The sequence below is a fragment of the Protopterus annectens genome, chromosome 13.part0 (genome assembly GCF_019279795.1).
Source record: "Protopterus annectens isolate FY-2018-M chromosome 13.part0, PAN1.0, whole genome shotgun sequence".
NCBI classification, from domain to species: domain Eukaryota; kingdom Metazoa; phylum Chordata; order Ceratodontiformes; family Protopteridae; genus Protopterus; species Protopterus annectens.
The window spans coordinates 565,830,586-565,850,314 of NC_056747.1; the positions used below are offsets into that span (position 1 = coordinate 565,830,586).

General features: G+C 39.5%; 1 protein-coding gene across 1 annotated transcript in view; it reads right to left on the reverse strand.

The window, feature by feature from the left end:
- PSPH (phosphoserine phosphatase) overlaps positions 1–19,729 on the reverse strand; it is a 56,659-nt gene that overhangs the window by 32,170 nt on the left and 4,760 nt on the right. Inside the window, exons 2-4 of the mRNA XM_044054210.1 lie at positions 15,040–15,192; positions 12,250–12,384; positions 5,073–5,218 (exon numbers count right to left, since the gene is read on the reverse strand). Of these exons, the coding sequence (XP_043910145.1) occupies positions 5,073–5,218; positions 12,250–12,384; positions 15,040–15,192 (434 nt within the window). The remainder of the gene's footprint in view (positions 1–5,072; positions 5,219–12,249; positions 12,385–15,039; positions 15,193–19,729) is intronic.

Genomic DNA, 19,729 nt, shown 5'->3' on the forward strand with positions numbered 1-19,729 from the left:
TTTGTTTGACGGGTTTGGGAGTTAAATCGAATGGGATCTGGTAGCCTCTGGATATTATTCTCTGCACCCAAACATGGGTAGTAATAAGTTGCCAGGCTGGTAGGTGCAGAGAAAAATGACCCCCGACTGCTTCCTGAGGAAAGCAATCGGGCCGCTGCTCAGGAGCGCTGGTAGGGTCGGCCAGAGAAGGAAGCTCTAGCGCCCTGGTTACGCGGACCCCCTCTGCCCCAAAAAGGGTGTCTTCCAGATGAGTTGCCCCCCTCTGCCCTGGGGGGATTGCTCACCACAAGTGTCATGAAAGGATCCTTGGGACTTTTTAAACCACAATTTCACTCCACTCTGGTTCCTGGAATAGGACCTCTGGGGGGGAGGGTAGAAAAATGTATGCCCACAGCAGACAAGGTCTTTCCGTCTTTCTCACTTCATGTTAGTGTGTCTCGTACTGTGGGAAAAAAAGGTGCAGATCCGTCGACAGGCACATTGACGAAGGAAGATTTAAAGGGGTCTGTGAAATTACACAAATGCATCCAAGCATGACATCTCATGACAATGCCTGATGCTGCAGCTCAAGCTGCCCCCTTGGTGGTGTGAGATATCAAACGCATCGAGGAGTTCAAAATAGATTCTAAGGTAGCTAGCTGCGAGGCAACAGTGTCACGCACCTCATCAGGCAGTACCCCCACCAAAGAAGTAGATATTTCAGAAATTAGGTCTCTTTGGAGGAGAGTGAAATGTGCCAGATAGTTCAACGACCAAAAGGCAAAGGTCACTGAAGCATAGGTCCACTTCCCCAGTCTGTCCATGGCCCAAGACTCCCTGTTCGGTGGATGGACAGTGGAACTATCTTCTACCAATTCCCTCTTGGTGGCCACCACCACAACCATGCAATCAACCGTCAACTGCTTGCACCAGTTGGGCTGGTCTTCGGGGTTGGATAAAATTTTGTCCGGCCTCCGGGGGACAGGTTCTGCATTGTCTGAGGCCTTCCAGGCATGCTGCACAAGCAGCTTTACAAGATCATCCGCAGGTGGGGTCACCCAGGAAGTAAATGGCCGGGCATGGAAGGCCTGCAAGAACACCGATTCCTCCAAAGAAGGGTTAGAGGACTTCCAGTCTCCCCTCTGCTTGAGGATTTCGAGAATGTCTCCAAATGAGACGTCACCTGGACGAGACCATGGAGACCCTTCTCCCTCATCGCAATCGGTGTCCTCAGTGATAGATTCCTCAGGGGAATCAAGGTGCTTCCTCTTGCACTGTTTCTTCCAGGGTGGGTCCCCAGTGGGATCTTCTGAGGAGGACTCAGGAGAAAAAGTTCCCTTTGAGGGAAGGTCTTGCGGCTCCCGTGCCCGGGATCCTATAGTAGGGGGGTTGGGACAGCTGCATGCTAGAGGGGGGGCTCAGGTGTCGAATGCCATTGGTGCTGATTGCGAGCCTGTGGAGGCAAGGACCCTCTCCATCACCTTGAAAGCAGGCCTACCCGAAGAGGGATGGAAGCCTGTAACTGAGAAGGACAACCTCAGAACCAGGGTCACACCCCTCCCTGAGGAGCCCGCCTCCAGGTGAGGAGCTCCGAGAGGACTGAAAACTGCTGGAGCCGTGGACATAGACTGTGCCAGAAAAAAAATAGGTGCCAGACTAGGTACCACGGCGCTGACAGCCCAAACACTGCTCCGAGAGTGTACCAGTTCCAACGGAGCCGATACACCAAGGGAGGTCGGCGCCGACAGGGGAAACTCTGCAGTCAGAGCCGAGACCGTATGCACCAGGGTGGTCTTCGGTACCGAGATCTCTGGAGCCTGGGTAGAGGCTGGAGGAGGATATACTGGTGAGTATGCTGTGAAGGGTTCCGTGCCAAAGGGACCGGAAGGTATAGCCAGGGTGGGCAATCCCCTAGCTGCCAGAAGCAGGTCCACAACCCGCACTACATCTTGTTCAGAAAGGCTCCTGGTGGATCTATAGGATGCTGCTGAAGGAGAATCAGGTCTTTCAAGAAAGGGGTTAAATTGGTGCCCCGAAAAAGGGTCGTAAGTTGGACAGTGTCTGGTTCTTGGGAGCTGTTCAACCTTAGGAACCAAGGTCATAGTCTGTCGAGCCGAAAAAGCTATCAGCACCGTGGCCGGGCATGGTGCGAAAGCGGGTATAGTCAAAGCCGGTATCGGGGCCAAGGACAGCACTGAAGATGATGGTGCCGAAGCTGGAACCGTAATAGGAGTCAACATCAGAGACAGCACCGAGGGAGAAGACACAGGGCCTAGTGCCGAAGTTTTCTGTGCCAGTGGCACTGGAGAAGCTCAGTGCCGACTTGGTTCTGTACTGGTCGAGGATGTAGGAACTGAGTGACTCCATTTCTCCTTGTGTTTCTTGTGTTTAGGAGGGGGTGAGACCTCCATCCCAGAGAGAGCCTCCGAGAAAGGCATTTTGACTAAACCTTTTAGACCAGTTTGTTTTTGCGCTCGGCTAGAGTGTGATTATTAAAACTAGAACAGACGTCAGCAAGAAGCATTTATATGGTCCACGCCCAAACAATAAACGCACTGAGCGTGACCGTCTGAGTTGGGCATCTTTCACCCACACTTGTTGCACTGCTTAAAACACAATTTAACTTTTTCTGACATAATATACTGACAACAAAACTACCAAGAAGGAAAGAGAAAGGATTTTTTTTTAGACAGATATAAAGAGGAAAGAAGAGAGTACCAACAATGGTATCTAGAAATACCACAAGTGGTAAAAGGAGGGCCTACCAAAGGTAGGAGAGAGGGACAGTACCAACAGTGGTAACAGAGTAACTACCAAAGGTAGAGGGTAGGAAGTAGAAGCAGTTTACAGGCGAGTAGTGAAATTAGCGAGACTGACTAAAAAGGGCAAAGTTTTGAGTGAAAACTATAAAAAATACACAAATTTTCCCCTTAGCTTTGAGAGAGAAGGCTTGGCACATCTGACGAGGAATGCGGCAAACGAGATCTGGAGAGACTATGAGAGGGGCATTATGGGTAGGTCTTAGCTGAGAGTTTTTGGCTGGCTTGAGCTTGGTAATGGCCATGTCGGTTCCAAGTACAGAACCAAAGTCCTATCAGTAAGGAATGAATAAAGATTTACAACATCAGATAAAAAGATTTCAGGCCTACAAGAGAAACAGTACTGCTTTTTTTCTAGTTTAGGACTGTGAATATATATTGCTGTCCAGCTCACAGTCATTAATATACAACAGAAAAAAATACATACGTGCCTTACAAGATTTCTGCTTAAGAAAAGAATATGTTTACTCCATCATTAAAATCAGAGACAAAGCAAGATGACACCATTATTCTTCTTGGTGCAGTGTAAAGTATTATGGGATAGCAGAGGAGGCCTTCAACATGTTTATCTTGTGAATACCTTATCAAGCTATCCTGTTGAGTTCTGTGACTAGGTGGCACAGACAATGAATGGTAAGAGGTTAACTGATAGATCTTCTGAGTTAGTATCATGGTTGGGTGCTGGCATAATGGACAAGGTGTTTACCTCAAAGATAAGAGGTACAAAGCTTGATTCTTAGGGTGGTTTTGGCATAATGGTTAAGGTCCTCACATCATACACATAAGGTATGGGGTTTAATTCTAACCTTGGGTCATTGTCCAGGATTAAAATGACCCTTCAAGACAGTTAGCCAAGTATGAACTTAGAATATATTCAGACCAATCACAAATTGAAAACATAGGAACCTGGCAGTGACAGTGACACAAACCTTGCTGACTGGTGTGAGTAAAAGACACCAAATGATGAAGTGGGATGGGGGTACTCAATGTGGCAGAAAGACACTAGCTGTCTTACACAGATCCAAGAACCAGTATTTCTCCTATTCTAATATATCCATAGCAGGTAACAGAGTTGCCCAGCACTGAGTTTTCACAGTTGCCAGTAAATTTTATAGGAAGAAGGTAATTTTATAGGAATGCAATTTTAACTGATCAGCTGCCAGCAGTGTCTAAGCAGTGATGAGCCTAGCGTTATATTTTAAAGTTAACAATCTTGTCTGTAGCTGTCACTTGGGACAAATGCAATCCGCTGTTACAGTGAAATAAAATGGAACTGGCTGCAGTGGTAACAGGAAGTATGAATCACCATTTGATATAGCACAAAGAACAGCAAACAAAATGCTTTGGTGCAAATCCAGAGCAGAGGTTAGTATACAAGTGCAAACATCTTAAGTTATGCTGCTCCCATTATAAATAATCTGTGGAGTTCCGATGTTTTGTCCTGAAACTAACATCAATTTCCTGGACAGTGTTTAGAAAAAATGAATAAAAAACTCAAGGGACTAAAGTAAAAAAAAAAAAAAAAAAAAACACTATCCGAAAAAAAGAAGATGCAACTCTATGAGAAACATTACTACTAAATGACATTTATTTAAAAGGCACTGTCTGTACAACTGATCAAGTAATCCAGGTCTCCATAGTCTTAGTTTACTAGAATTTTTGTATCCTAATCCGCCAGCTGGTGCAGTAGATACATTCCATCTGCAGCTGATCCATATTAAGACTAGCTGCCCAAATGCCAGAAGACCAGAAACGAGTTCCATGAAAGACTGACCAGTTGAAAGCTAGCTCTCCTTCTTCAGAAGAAAGGGAGATAGTCTCATAGCTGAACCTACAGCGATCTTGACTAAGTACTAGTCACAAGCGAAGGACTTATAGCTAGCAGTACCATCAACAGTCCTAGGTTAACAGCACTTATTTTTTAATTACAATTTTGGACTCCCACTCGCTGAACATTAATGGTTCCTGATACCTCTCTTCAATTTTTGAGTATAAAAAGCAAACTTTCCTGCTGGACCTAATTTTATATTAGTGTCAAGAGAGGGGATTGTGGCATACCGCTGCCAAGGTGGCAACAGCATCTACAACAACACACTTTTAGGTCACCTATACTCCACAATCAAGGAGACTAAACACATGTCATGCTTTGCGTGCATGTATACAAATTAATTATCAAATTACTAGGTTCCATTCTTTATTATTGTGCATGATATCACTACAAGTACCTTTGCAAAACAAACTATTCTGCTATATGTTCTATATGTTGGCTCTTACCATTCAAGTCAAATTTCAAGTCGTTAGCGAATACGTGGTTTGGAGGGATGTTGAGCCTTTTTGCAACATTGTCTACTATGCAGCGGAATCCCCCGGAGATGAGGAACACCTTGACATCTCGCTCATGTAGTCGATCAATCAGTTCCCTATGCAAGCAGAAACAGCATTAGATACAAGTAATATCTGTTCTTCTCCTTACTTCTCTTACACTGCTACACTACCACTATCAAAACTGAAGAACTGACTCCATCTTACTGTGGCTATTTCAGACTATTATCCCTCATCCCCAAAAGAATCTGCTCTTTTGGGGAATGAGACACGTTTGTTCAGTAGTAGGCTAAAGCATTATAGAAGTTATTCTGAACTAAGTGTTCCTTTCCTCCTCTTGTGACAAGACTGGAACATCAGTATGAGAGCACATCTGTCAAAATCATCACATTCTTCAACTACCAGTACTGCCAGACCTAAACTTTGTGCTAGAGGTCACACTATGCCAAATCCCTATTCCTGGCATTGAAGTATTGGAGCTCATGGGTAATTAGTCCTTACTCTTCCCGGCCCCAGTCAGTCCCACAGCTGTCAGAGTAACAGAACCCAGGTGGTCAGCACTACAGACAGAAATTCATTTGATGAAATAATAAATGAACAGAACTAAAAAATAATTAAAGACATGTATTCGGTACTTAACATGCTGTTGTTGTAATCACAGTAATGCAGAAATGTCTACTCCCAATTTTTCCCAGTGGGAAAAGAAAAAAAAAATACAGCAGTTGTTAAACTTATGAGACCTTTGGAAAGATTGCACTGCAAACTTGGGGGGGGGGTCAGAAAACAGAAATATGCTCAAGTTATGGTACTTAATCTTAAAAAACTAGAGTATATCACTGCTCTTTCAATTCATCTCTATCTTACAACTGAATTAATTTACAGTTATACTCCTGATGTTAATAGTGCAAGTGATTTTGAAAATAAATGATTATAATATGTTTTGATGCTTGTTTCACTGTCTCTTCAGTTTACCTCTGTCATTATGCCCACAAAATAATGTTATGGTAGATATCTGATAATGTTTTACATATACCATAAAGACATTCTAGCTAAACAAAAACTACTCGCTTCTTCTTAACAGTAGCCTTACTTACATTGTGGTTTCAGAACCTCTTTATCACATATCTTAATTTTTAATGTATGGCATTCTGCCTATATGACCTAGTTGACAATTTGTCATTCTAGGAAGTAAGAATTTCTTATTACTGCATTAGTATGGAATTACATTATTCTATGAACCAATTTAGGCAGCACAGTGGCACAATGGGTGGTGTTGCCATCACGCAGCAAGCAGTTCTCTAGTTAGTTCCTTAGCCGATGTGCCTTCAGTACAAAGTCTGCATGTTCTTGTGGGTTTTTTCTATGAGCTCTGGTTTCTTCCCATACTCCAAAGACACACAATAGATGGATTAGGGACTCTAAATTTTCCACAGGTGTGTGCGTGTGTGTGTGTGTGGTATGGAAGAAAGACCTAGCAACCTACTTCCGTTTCTGCCTTTTGCCTTAAAAAGTCTGTGTCTAGAGGCAGCTGTCCACAAGGCCACTCTAGGAGTAGCCTGTGACTCCTATGAAGGAGACAGAAATGCACTAATATAACTAGCAAGGTATTGTGGTTTCAGTCTTTCAGTAGCTTTAGTACTTCATGATGCTATGGTAAGAGTTTTCACCTCCAAGAAGAAATGTCAATGGGCTGACCTTAGCAAAATAAAACTGTAAAAAATAATTTTTTTTCACCACAATCTGTGTAACTTTGTGGTGTACATGATAAGGAAGTTATTTACAACCCCAAAGGTTTGTTACTTACACTTGCTTTAGAAAGTGCAGCAACACATTTTAAAAATATGATTCCAACTTTGGCAATTGTATCTTTGTCACAGATTTTCAGCTTATTATTTTTAATGAATGTATCTAATGAACAAAAATAGTTTAAATATTTCTACATTTTAAATGGAAGGCAATTTGTTATAACAAATGCAAATTCTTCTTTGAGGTTGCAATGATAGTAATAATAATAATAATAATAATAATAATAATAATAATAATAATAATAAGCATTCATGCAGTAGGCTGAAGAAATGGTCATGTCTGTAAGACCTGGATTGCAAAACAGTGTAAGAAACTTCTCTGTGTGGAAGATTTTCAGTCCATATATTTCTAGTTCATCACTGTATATTAATCAGATCAGACAGTAGTAGTAGAAGTAGTGAACGTAAACTCGTCTTAAGTCAAAACAAAACAAAAAGTAATAATAGAAAATATATAATTCTACAGCATTACTAAGTATTCAAAAGTAATTCAAGCAAGGCAGGCAGTCTGTTTCCAGTCGAAAATCCTTTATTAAGTACACAGACAAGCGATCCAAGTAAAACAAAAATAGAGTAATAATTTCCTCACAAGCTTTCTAAATATATATATACTTTTTATCAGGCATGGGAGTGGTTTATTGTGCTGTAAAACAAAGTGTTATCAATACTGAAATTTGCGTAGCTATGAGGTGTTCACCAAATGAAATGCAGGTTCATAATCTTGGTGATGTTAAACATTGTATACCAGTTTTTTTAAAATCATATCATAATGAATACCACTTAACAAGTACAAGTATACAGCAGTTCTTAAAATGTTACAAATGTTCCTTTGCAGAACAAACAAAATATCCTTTGGGAGTATGTAAAACAATGACATACATCTGAGAAAAGGAAGCTACCAGATTTCTGAGGTACACTAAAAAATAACTGTTCTGCAAGTTTGATATTTAAATATTAGAAAATACCCAGGTCATATATAATTGTCCAACAAATTAAATGTATGCTTATAACTCTGGTGATTTCCAATTTTTTTGAAATTTTCAACACGATCTTTTTATGCCTCTTCCTCATGAATAACTGCTCTGAACATTTCATTGCCCTGATCTAAAGGTGATTTCACACAAAGGATGCAAACTCATTTCAGATTGGGAAACATTTCATTGGCCTTGACTTTAGAAATAAAGGCATAATGCTGTAAAGTGTGTCAAATGGGAAAGCATTTTATTGGCCTGGAAGTGAGAAATGACAGTGTAATATTATAAAGTGTATCCCAAAGATCTTATATCAAACCCAGGAGTAACTCCTAAAAAGTTCACGTGCTCCCTAACTGAAAATCACTTTTGTCTAGAAACGATCTGATGGCCCAAATGTTTGAAAACTTTCTTGTCTAAGTGTCAGTGGTTGAGTGTTTCAAATAAATGCAGTAAGTACAGAAACCTATGGCTGCCTCACTGAGTCATGTTTGCTAAACTTATAATGAAGTTCATGACTGGTGGACAGGCATAATACGTTTGATGGCTATATCATCAAACTAAGAAGACCAGGCTACGAATACTTCATAAAGTTTACTATGCAGTTTTCATCCACTGGTCTGATGAATGTTCCTTTGCTCTTCTACAGACTCCTATGACATTTCTGAAAATAAAAGTTACTTTTTTAAATGTCTACTTTTTTTGAAGTAATGTATCAAGCTCACAAATGAAAGGTGATGATTATCTTTTTGACTTCCAGTTATGGTATGCTGCTGGTTACATGCTGAAAAGTATTCCTCCAAATTCAACTCAATAAGTGAAAGTAATCTGGTTGAAAATTATTATATTCTGCCACTCTGATATTTAAGGATCCAGCTTCTTTAGATCCATTTCATAAAAAGTAAATAAAACAGTCCATGGTCTGATCTTTGAAACAAATGCAGGGTGTATGCAGGTTTCAGGAGAAGTGACAGCAGTGGCAACCCAAAGGATTAATGTTACCAGGAGATGATTTTTTCACATGAGAGAGATGATCTTTCTTCAGTTATGCAGATTATGGTGAAGCTCTCCCAGGTGGAAGATAAAATGCATATTTAAATCAATAGTCTGAGAAATTGAAAAGACACTGTCAAGGCATTCCAGTGTGACCACCAAACTCCAGAAGAATACAAATGAAACAAGACATTTTATGAAAAATCAAGGTCAGCTAGAGCAGCTTGAGGCTAGAATGGTTGAGCCTAAGGACATGGTTGGTGTAGCAGAGAGAGGAGGAGGGTGACTCCGTGCAATGCCTCAAGAAGCTGCAGGCTAGCTGGATGGACACAGAAGCAAAAGAACCGTAACTGAAAAAGCTCAGAGCCAGGGACACTATCTTCTCTTAAAAGGTCTTGCCAGTTCATAATCCACTTTGCCACCTTTGAACAAAAGGAGAATGTGTGCAATAGTTTTGGAAGCTGGTCAAAGTGTTTTTGTGGGAGAATGTCAACATGTTCTTTTAGCATGATTTTAGTGACGATAAATATAGACTATAGGAAGATATTCTGGACATGAAGCAATGATAATGAAAAAGCTGTCTTTTCATTTTAGCTACTTTTATTTTATTTATTAATTTTGATTTTTCTTTTGTTAACTGGTATGGTCCGACTGGACGAGGTCACTTTACAGCGGAGGTCCGGGGAGAAAAGCTCCACATATATTCATAAACACAAATGGCAACAATACTAATATTATACATAGTGTTAAAAACATTGTTATACAAGTAGTATCTAGTGAGAAAATAAAACAGAAAAGGCAATGCAAATCAGCAATATTTACATATGTACAATCTATTTGTTATAAAAAAATAACAGACAGAGATTACAAGAAGTCCATATTTGTTGAGGGATACCATTTGTACCAAGCATGTTTACTGAAGGCATACACTACGAGAGAAAGTGCATAGGTAACAGGTTTGGGGATTATGTGACACATAGACAGAGCCAAGAACATATAAGGTGGGCCTTCAGGGAGTTTTTAAATTGTGTGGTATTAGATGCAGAAGTCACGGATGGAGGGAGATTATTCCAGGCTTTTGCTATTCAATGTGAAAATAGAGCTTTGCCTGCTGTGTAGTTAGCTGATGAGATAGAGAGAAGTGGTTTGTTGACAGAGCGGAGTGGACGATTTGGTGTGTAGATAGTCAGCAACTGCCTAAGAGCGGGAGTTTTGTTGGGTTGTTTTAGGTTGTTGTAAGCCATGACAAGTTGATGTTAGATTAGTAGCTGTGGAAGCTCAAGCCAGTGAAGTTGTTTAAGAGGTATATGGTGATGGGTTTGAAATGGGGAATTAGTAACAAACTTGGCGATTTTGTTGTAACAAGAGTCAAGTTTGTCTAGGTCAGATTTCCTAATATAAGTGAGAATTGGGGCTGCATACACTAGTGCGGAAAGTAGGTGAGTTTGAGCTAGGGTGACCTTAGCCTTATTTTAAGGTACAGTTCCCCTGGATGATAAGACTCTTTGTGTGACCACAGGAAGGATTAAAGTCAGTGAGAGCTGGACAGGAAGTGATGTCTCTTCCACTGCAAATGCAGCAATGATCAGTGAGTCAGGTGAATGCACTTGTTGGCATCATGTTATCTGGGTGGAAAAGACCAAAACCATTCCCTTTTCCTAAAATGGACACACCAATAGGAGAAGGCAGGTCTTTCACTAAAGCACATGAAACTAAACTTGGACTGTTACTGGTGACATAAGATTTCTATATTTTGAGGAATTTTCAACTGATTTAGTGATATTACATAGAAATAAGTGGATATCCACGGTGGTGCAGCGGTAGCGTTGTTACCTCACAGCAAGAGGTTCTCCCATTCGATTCTCGGCTGGAGTGTGGGGAGTGCCTTCTGTGTGGAGTCTGCATGTCCTCCCCACTGTTGGGTGGGCATTCAAAAGACATGCGTAAATGGGCATGCCTTCGTTGAAGGTTGAACGTCAAGCTGGCACCTCGGCGTTCATCAAAATCTACTGCCGATCATTAGCGGACCAGAGTTCCGCTGTGGTGACCCCTAACCCGGGAAAAGCCGAAAGACAACAACAACATAGAAATAAGTGGATGTGCCTGTTGAGGGATTGACTATCTTTAGTAACCATGAAGGATGTTGTCTTACCATAATTTAAAACCAATGGATACCCTGAAATAAGAGACACTTAAAAGTTTGTTTGTTTAGAGACTATACATCTCTAAAGTTAAGGGACTACTTGGCAAAAGAGATGCCATGATGGGTAAAAAGGAAGATGTGATTAACGGCCTCAGAACATTTAAGATTTGAGGCAGAAAGTGTTAGATGTTGACTAAGATCTATCCCTGACCACTTGAAAAAAAAATCACACTGTGTGGGAGGATCACACTTTGCTAAAAGAAATGGGGATTAACCTTTTCTTACTAGGCTGTTCACGCTGTAAGGATTAGTAAGTGACCATGGGCTCAGATGGGTTTCAGTGCTCAATTCAGGTATTGGAAGCAAGACTAGGGTTCAGTATGTATGACAAGGCTTTATTCTTTTCAAAACTGTATAGTTCTGAATTATGTTTTACTTTTTGAAAAGTAGTTTACCTTATTGTTGTGTGTCAGACTGTTCTTTCTTTTGGGGGGGGGTGACTGGAGAGAAGTGAGCATGAGAAGTAATATGTTGATGGCAGCTGTTTTTTTCAGGTTTTCTGCTAACATTAAATGTCTGGGAAAGTAGATAAACATAGGTTAGTCAAGCATACTACTATTCTTTCAATGTCAAACAGGGGTTATTTGTATATGAATTCCTTGATAAAAAAGAATGCCATTATAAATCTATTGTGTTTTTGTTTGGTAAGGATGATAAGGGGCAGCTTTTCAGGTTTGGGAATGAGCCGTATTTGCCAATTTCTCACTGAAAAAGTAACATTTCTGGAAATCAGAGTCTAAACCAACTGTATTTGAAGTACTGAATATTGTAAGAGAGATAAAAGAACTGGAAGTGGGATCTTTAGAAAAGGGTAGTACCAAATTACATAGAGAAAAATGGAAATTGTGGGAACAATACATGCAGAATAATGTTCTGGGGGAGGAGTGAGGTTTAAAGGAAGGCAGGAATTGATCAATTTATATAATGTAGTGATGATGATAAATATACAAAAGAATATATGTGATGTATAATGTCTGCATCTGGGAATATGTTAAAACTGTTGTCTTTTATATAAATATATGTTTGTCTATGTCTTCAGTGATAATTCATTAAAGGTGATAAAAGTAGAAAAAGTAACACTTCATAATATCTGAATGAACATACAGATAAACTGCAGGGAAATAAATATAACATACAGAAAATTCAGTTCTACTTACTTTATGTTCTTTGTTAGACGAGGAGGGTAATCAGCTACAAACATATGAACTTGTTTTTGGGAGGGCCTTATGATTCCTAGTCGCTGTGTCAAAGCAGTCTTAAATGTCACTGCACCACCCATAGCTTTAAGAGTCCTGAAATAGTAAATATATGACATTTTTAATAAGAAAACTCTTACTCAGACAGGATAATGGACTTCATTAGTATACATACTTTAGTGGTACTGTTTCAACTTTAGTGTAAACAGCATGCTGTATCTCAAAACACACAAAAGAAACTATTATGGTAGAGTTGCAAAAGTGGCACCATTTCTTTTATTCTGAAACCTTACTACTGACACACATGGTTAAAAAAGACAAAGGCCTGTCCTGTAAAGATAGCCTCTGTGCTTTACAACTGGAACAAGTTGGAACCTGGAGCACAAAGAAAATACTTAATTATTAAAAGCAGCACACATATTTGAAATATCAGTTACTTTCTAACTGAATAGTGCAGTCCATGTGAGTTTGCAAATTCCACCATGTGCCAATGTGATCTAGTATATAACAACTAGTCAGGGTAAGCCTGAAGTACATACTACAATACCAGAAATAGCTTCAGAGAATAAAGAAAGCTGGTTCTTGAATAACAAGGACTATCCTCCTCATAAAAAGCCAATCCACCCACCCCAAAAACATAAAATTAATATTGTATCCTCTACCCAGCAAAGGACACGTGCTGCCCTCTCATTCAGAAACATACTGTCATACTCTCTGCTAGGCAAATCAATAACTTATGTCCAACTGAGGCATACAGGCATTCAGCCTCCACATGGAAAGCAATTACTACTTTCCTCAGTGTAGTTTCTGCCTTCCCCTCCATGTAGTATATCCACTGTTTTCCTGTTTCTACACTGGATAAGCTCAACAGTGCCCTATTGGAAATCTGAGACTACAATATAAGCCCTGAAATTCTGCAAATATAACAGTAAAGTGTAAAGCTCTCTGTTACACATTAAAAATGTTTTTCAGGGGGCAAGCCCTCCTGTGTGTGTGTGTGTGTGTGTGTGTGTGTGTGTGTGTGTGTGTGTGTGTGTGTGTGTGTCGGGGGGGTGTACCTCCCACTACTTACATAACTTAACTCCAAGATCTCTGCACCTCAGAGAAGGTAGAATTCTCATGATATAATTTCAGATTTGGTATAAATTTTCAATAATCACATTTAATATCTTAATGTTTTGAGACTTGCACTACTGGGTGATTAGCAAAAAAACAGGTGCCCAAACTCCACTGCCCTTTCCCCTTCCCAGTAAAGCAGTCTCACTTTCTTCGTAAAGGAACTTAGCTTATGTCACCATCTTAACAAAGGAAGAGGTCCAGTTCCCTTCCATTGCTGAAGCTGAACAGACTTCTCCTTCTCCAAAGGTCCACAGTCACTACGTAACCCTTCCCAAAGGAGAATACAAATTTCCCAGTCAATAAATGGGCAAGTTTATTGCTTCCCATAGCTACTGTGGGAGATTTACTATCATCCCCTTCCATACGAAAAAGGCACCACTTCTTCCCTCTTCCCCAGTAGAACAGCTCTATTACTTTCCTCCCCGCAGCATGTATTTATACAACTATTTCCCCACCAAGCAGTCAGTGATGCTGACAGCCTTCAGTAGTTATTATAGTTATCAGTATGTTCTGAAGCCCATTACTGAGGGAAAGTTACAGTGCAATGAGTACCACACCAGCTAATCTTTCCATGTGAATGTTAAGACTTTATGATGTATTTAGAAACATGCATCACTCTGTGCAATCCTGTTGACCACTGTAATGTTACAGCAGTATGAAGGCTCTGGCAAGCACTGCTACAGTGGTCTTGTAAATGCAGTAGTCTGGGGGCATGGTTATTGTAAAGTAGCCATGGCTTTCCTCCAAGACTTGTGCACCGTAACTGAAATACATTTTACAGCAATTCAAAGACAAGCTCTAGTATATTGTTTTGGAGTGAAGACATGGAAATGTGCACTACCTTTTTATTCTGCTCCCATTACTGTCCACTGCAGAAGTGGATCTGTTAATGCCATAGCAGATAACTACTGTGAGGTTGTGTTCATATGTGCCTGTGTGCATGCATGTGTGCACATGTGTGTGCACGTGTGTGTATGTGACAGACACAGAGAGACAGAGAGTCCTGGTGTCTGTATATATACGTGTGGTGGAATGCATGTATGTGTGCGTGTGTGTGGTGGGGTGCCTACACTGGTGGAAACAATGTAATTATTCCAACTGCATTAAGTGTTTGAACAGGAGACATGCAAAGGAGTTGTTAATGATCTTTTGCAAAGTGTAACTGGATCATTTCTCTGAATCACATATTATAGTCATAGCACTACTAGAGCTCACCAGTAGTGCTATGGCAATTTTTTTTGAATATCCTTTAGCAGAAACTTTGTGATTTTATTGCTCTATTTTGTTACTTTGAGCTATGTTTTCTGATCTCAGTGGATCATTTTAGTTAGCTAGTTTTCAAAACTCAAAGCATAACTAAGAAAAGAACATACTGGCGTTAGTAACTCAGTTTATATGTATTCCTGCTCCTTTTTAACACTGTTCCCAGTCTGTATTATGTAATTATCCTTCTTGAGAACATAATAGGAATTAAACTGATAAGAAACAAAATGGATAAATTTCAGAAAACTGACATTAAACAGAAAATACTGTTAACATCTTAATTCACATTTTCTAAATGTCAAATCTAGACAGCATTATGGTAAAGTACTGTCAAACAACCAAACCCATATCCAGAAATGAGATACCTACATTTGTGCTACAGCTTCTCCAACACCACAGAACTTGGCCAACTCATCAATGCCTTCTTCTGTTATTACAGTACTGTCCACATCAAAACATACAGCATCAGCTGTACGAAAGAGCTGTTTTGTCTCTTCAAGGGTTGCCATGGGGTCGGGAGTCCTGTTCAGAGAGCAAAGTTATCATCAGTCAAGTTTCTATTATTTCAGATACAACTCAAGTGCAATAACTAGGTAAATATTCTTGTGGTTTAAAGTACTGCAGCTCTAGCAATCACGGTTAATGTCTGTAACAGTGGTTTAAAGTACTGCAGCTCTAGTAATCACGGTTAACATCTGTAGCAGCTACTTCGAGGAAAAAAGTTCCATACAAAACTCTTTGCATAACCAAGTAGCAATGAATTACTAAAGCAGAATAAAGTCTAGGGCACTTTCTGTGAACAACTAGTAGCTACAAATAATGTCATGATAGTGTGCACAACTGAAATGGTGTAAATTTTATGTTTCTGGGAAAATGTCTTAAATTTGGATTTTTTACATGAAAGTCTTTACTTCAGTGCTTTAATGCTGAATTGCTTACTACTGTGGATGCTTGTTCCTTTAATGCCACAGTCATTTCCCTCCTTTGCCACTACTGTTTAGATCCCCTGGAATTTTCAATCACATCCAACAAACCCCATCACACCTCACCATTACAGTCTAGGAACTCCAGGCTAAAACAAATGTAGAGTATACTGTGAAGAGATAATGCTGCCAAGAATGGGCTGCATATTAGGAGATAAAAAGAAGGGGGCAGCAGGTGATGCATTAGACACTTTCACCTAACCAGGATGACATAAGTCGATTAAGTCTAAGTAATGCATAGATGATGGGGAATCCAGGAGAAAAATGTTCACATGGGATAAGTGAGGATATTGTTTCCCATCAGTACTGGGTGATGTGGATGCGCTTCTTGATGGTTTCTGTATATGTAAACTTAGGAAGAACCTACTAAACTACTGTGTCCCTCTTTGGAGACACAGCAGGACTGTGCCTGCTGGGACACTGTATCTTCCTCTCAAATTGCAGGTTCTCAACATCCCAGGTTTAATTCTCAATCCAAGCCACTGATAACATTAGTTCTGCTGACAGGCAAGTGAACTACTACTTCCTTCTAAAGCCGGATAACACTCATCTACACGATATTAAACCCATGTCCAAAAAATCTGACAGATACTACATGAGACAATAAGGAAGCAGGCTACATTATCCAAAACATCTAATCATTGTCAAATCCTAAAACTCAAAAAAGATGTCATGAAAGTTAGTGAATGCAGTACTGATGAAGTCATCCACTTCACAGAAAAAATATCAAAACAAGACTTGGAATATCCCACTGTCATGATGTGTTCAATGAACAGACATGAAAAGATAAGTAAACATTAAAATAACAAATATTTGTTAGTCAGAAAAACAAAGCTGACATATACAGAAAAGATAACCCGTGATTAGCTTCTTGGCCCCAAAATTCCAGCAGCAGCTGAGAAGATCCTAAGAACATACTGCAGGGACAAGTACAATATAGATCACACAGTAACACAAGCAGCCACATGAGAGTGTGAGGGTGTGGAATACTCATACTGCACTGTCTCCTACTGAGAGAGAAAGAAAAAAATAAAAGGCATCATTAGATGCCAAAAGAAAAAAATGTAATTTAAACAGTCACTGAACCGTTTGGCATTACATCCCAGAAGGTCACAGCTACTATGTACTTTTAATGAACTTCATCCTACAGTCCTGGACTTAATTATCTCTGATTCTGTGTGTATAACCTACGTGACTGAGCAACCGAGTGAATGCTCTGAAGTCACCCATGAAAAGAGGCAGTAATGCCTAGTGCACCTTAACCAAGCATCTGTTTAATTAAAAAAAAATCAGTACTTACATATTATCGCAACCACATTCCGTCTAATGCAACCACATTCCGAGCAGGACAAGTGGCTCTTTTCCATGCGATTGGTTCAGAGATCGTACTCACCTTATTTTCTGCTCGACAAATGGATGGACCACAAATTTGGAGAGGACAATGTTACCATCCATGTCACTAGAACATAATTTCAGGGTTTGATCGATGAGATGATCATAATTTTGTGTACTGCGTGGAGCTTTATGTGCTCCATGTAGTTGCACTTATGGGAAAATATCAACATTTTTGTCGGCTTTTAAAGGCATAAACAGTTAACGGACGGTGTCAGCAGGGCAGTAAACAGAGGGGGAGGGTACTGATAAAGTACTGAGCAGTGAAGTCAGTAAATAACATTTTACAATGTCAGAGTTCGTATCCTTCAGGGAACACATGCGAAAGCAACTCCTGTTATTGTCACAACGAGTTTGTACATGTTTTACAGCAGCTTAAGGAGACCTTACTGAACTTAACAATTATAAGCCATTTTTTAAATTCTGCTGGTGTCAGCTGCTGTTTACAGCATGCAGATTTTATTGTCTAATGTGGGACATGACCATAACTTTCCTACGGGATGCTTAACATTTGCGGAATTCTTAAAGTTAATTTGCCTAATGGTATGCCTTGTAGTTTCAATGGGCACTTACGTGGTTGTGATAATATGTAAGTACCAAATAATCTTATAGAATGCTCTGTAGTGATATTGCCAAAAACAGATACTAGAAATAAAAGTGCTAGTGCATAAAAATGTAAACTCTTTTCTCAGACATAAGCTCAAAATTAAATAATATTGTAGGTACAAATCACACAATGGAACACCAGTAATAAAAGAATACCACCATGAAAAAGGGAGCAATGAAACATGCTTTGTTTCCTTAAAGTTCATTTACCCTGGATTAAATAACTGGAAACAGGCACTTGGTGTAACAAATCCACAATATTCTGATTTATGAGTTATAAACCAAGGGATAATTGGCTAAGCTTAAAATGGCTCACAAGCGCAGTTAGCTTAATACTAAACTATAAACTATTTTAAACAAGGAATAATTTGCAAACTGAAACACTAGTACTTCTTACACACACACACACACACACACACACACACACACACACACACACACACACACACAGTGCTGTTGCTACAATGTAACTTAACTAGTGCATTGAATTTCTGGTATTTAGCATCATAATTAAGTATCTGAAATATGAGAAAATTATTTAAATGGAAAAAGTACAACATAAAGCTGCCTTACTTGTGCAATTTAAAATTTTTTCTATGATTTACATTTAATTGTGACTCACAGTTCCAGCCAATTTGCTGTCCAGCTTGCTAGCACACAGGAAATGAACACTTTATTAACTTTGGGCTAGCAGGTGGGAATAAGCTAATATTTTTTTCAATAAAAAAATAGGTGATAGCGAATGTTCATTTAAATAATGAAAAAAATGTATTAGATCAAGTAATGAAAATATAATTTTACAGATACTTAAAGCATAAATGATTAGCAAAGCATCAGCAATAAAGGTACATCAAAGACATGCCTACTGGGAATAAGCAATATAGCAAACAGTAAGGGAAGCAAGTTTTTGCTGGGGTTTTCTCTTGATACAAAATTGCTGCCAATAGATGGGACTTAGATTCACTGCAAATACTTTAGGGATGCACTAAGTATTACAAAGGTACTATAAAAATGCAACTCTCAGAGAAGCATGAATATTAAAAAGGGAAGAAATGTGGCACAACACAAGATAACATCGCACCAAAGGTGTTCTGTTGAATTATTGCTCTGAAATGGCAAGATGCAGTTAGTGAAAATCAGCACTCCAGCAGTGTAATGTGGAACTACAATTTAGTGATATAAGATGATTTAATGCTGAAGTCTGGTCCTTTTTGTAATAGTCAGCCTGTCGACCATAACCTCGCTGAGTTTATGAAGTTTACAATACAGACTCCCTCAATAAACTAACTAGTTTGGATACAGCATTTCAACTTACTGAACAATTACTGACAGGCTGCAAATTACAAAAAACACTTTTGCAGGGGACTAAACCAGCTGAACCCCCTGCTGGCTATATAGTCTAACTCCGACATCACATTATCATGTAGCAAAGGAAACAGTCCAATCTCTATATAGAAAATTGTTCTTTATAAATTCTAATAGCGGCTGACATACCTGATGGCAATACACTATAACAGCTGATGAGTAGGGCACTCAAAAAGAGAAAGTCAATACCACAACTCTGACACGGCTACCACTCTAAAATAAAGGACTGCACCTGAATGGAGCTATATTAAATGTTAATTAAAGAAATTATTTATCTTAGAACACAATATCAGTAAAATAGGCTGAGTCATGCTGAAACAAACTCAAAGCAATTGCATATTAAGGGAAACTGGTTAGCTAGGGATGCGTATAATAACACATCTGCCTGGGAGTGTGGCAGATTTTTCCTTTCATCTTAGCTAGCTATGTGATCCACCCTCCAGTTTGGAAGGCAAATAGTTTATTTCTTGGTTTGGACAACTGGCATCCAAGTTTCCTGCTTCCTCTGCCTGTACAGTAACAAACCACCAGCTTGAATGCAATGTCCGCAAACCTAACCTTGAAAAAAGTAACCAGGGTGGACATTTAATGTAATTTAACAAGCAATCTACCAGCAAAGCATTAAAAATTTTAGATAAGCTAGAGCACAGATTTAAGCTTTTGGGAACCACCTGTAGATAGTTCCTGTTGGACTGCTCACAAATGCCTAATAT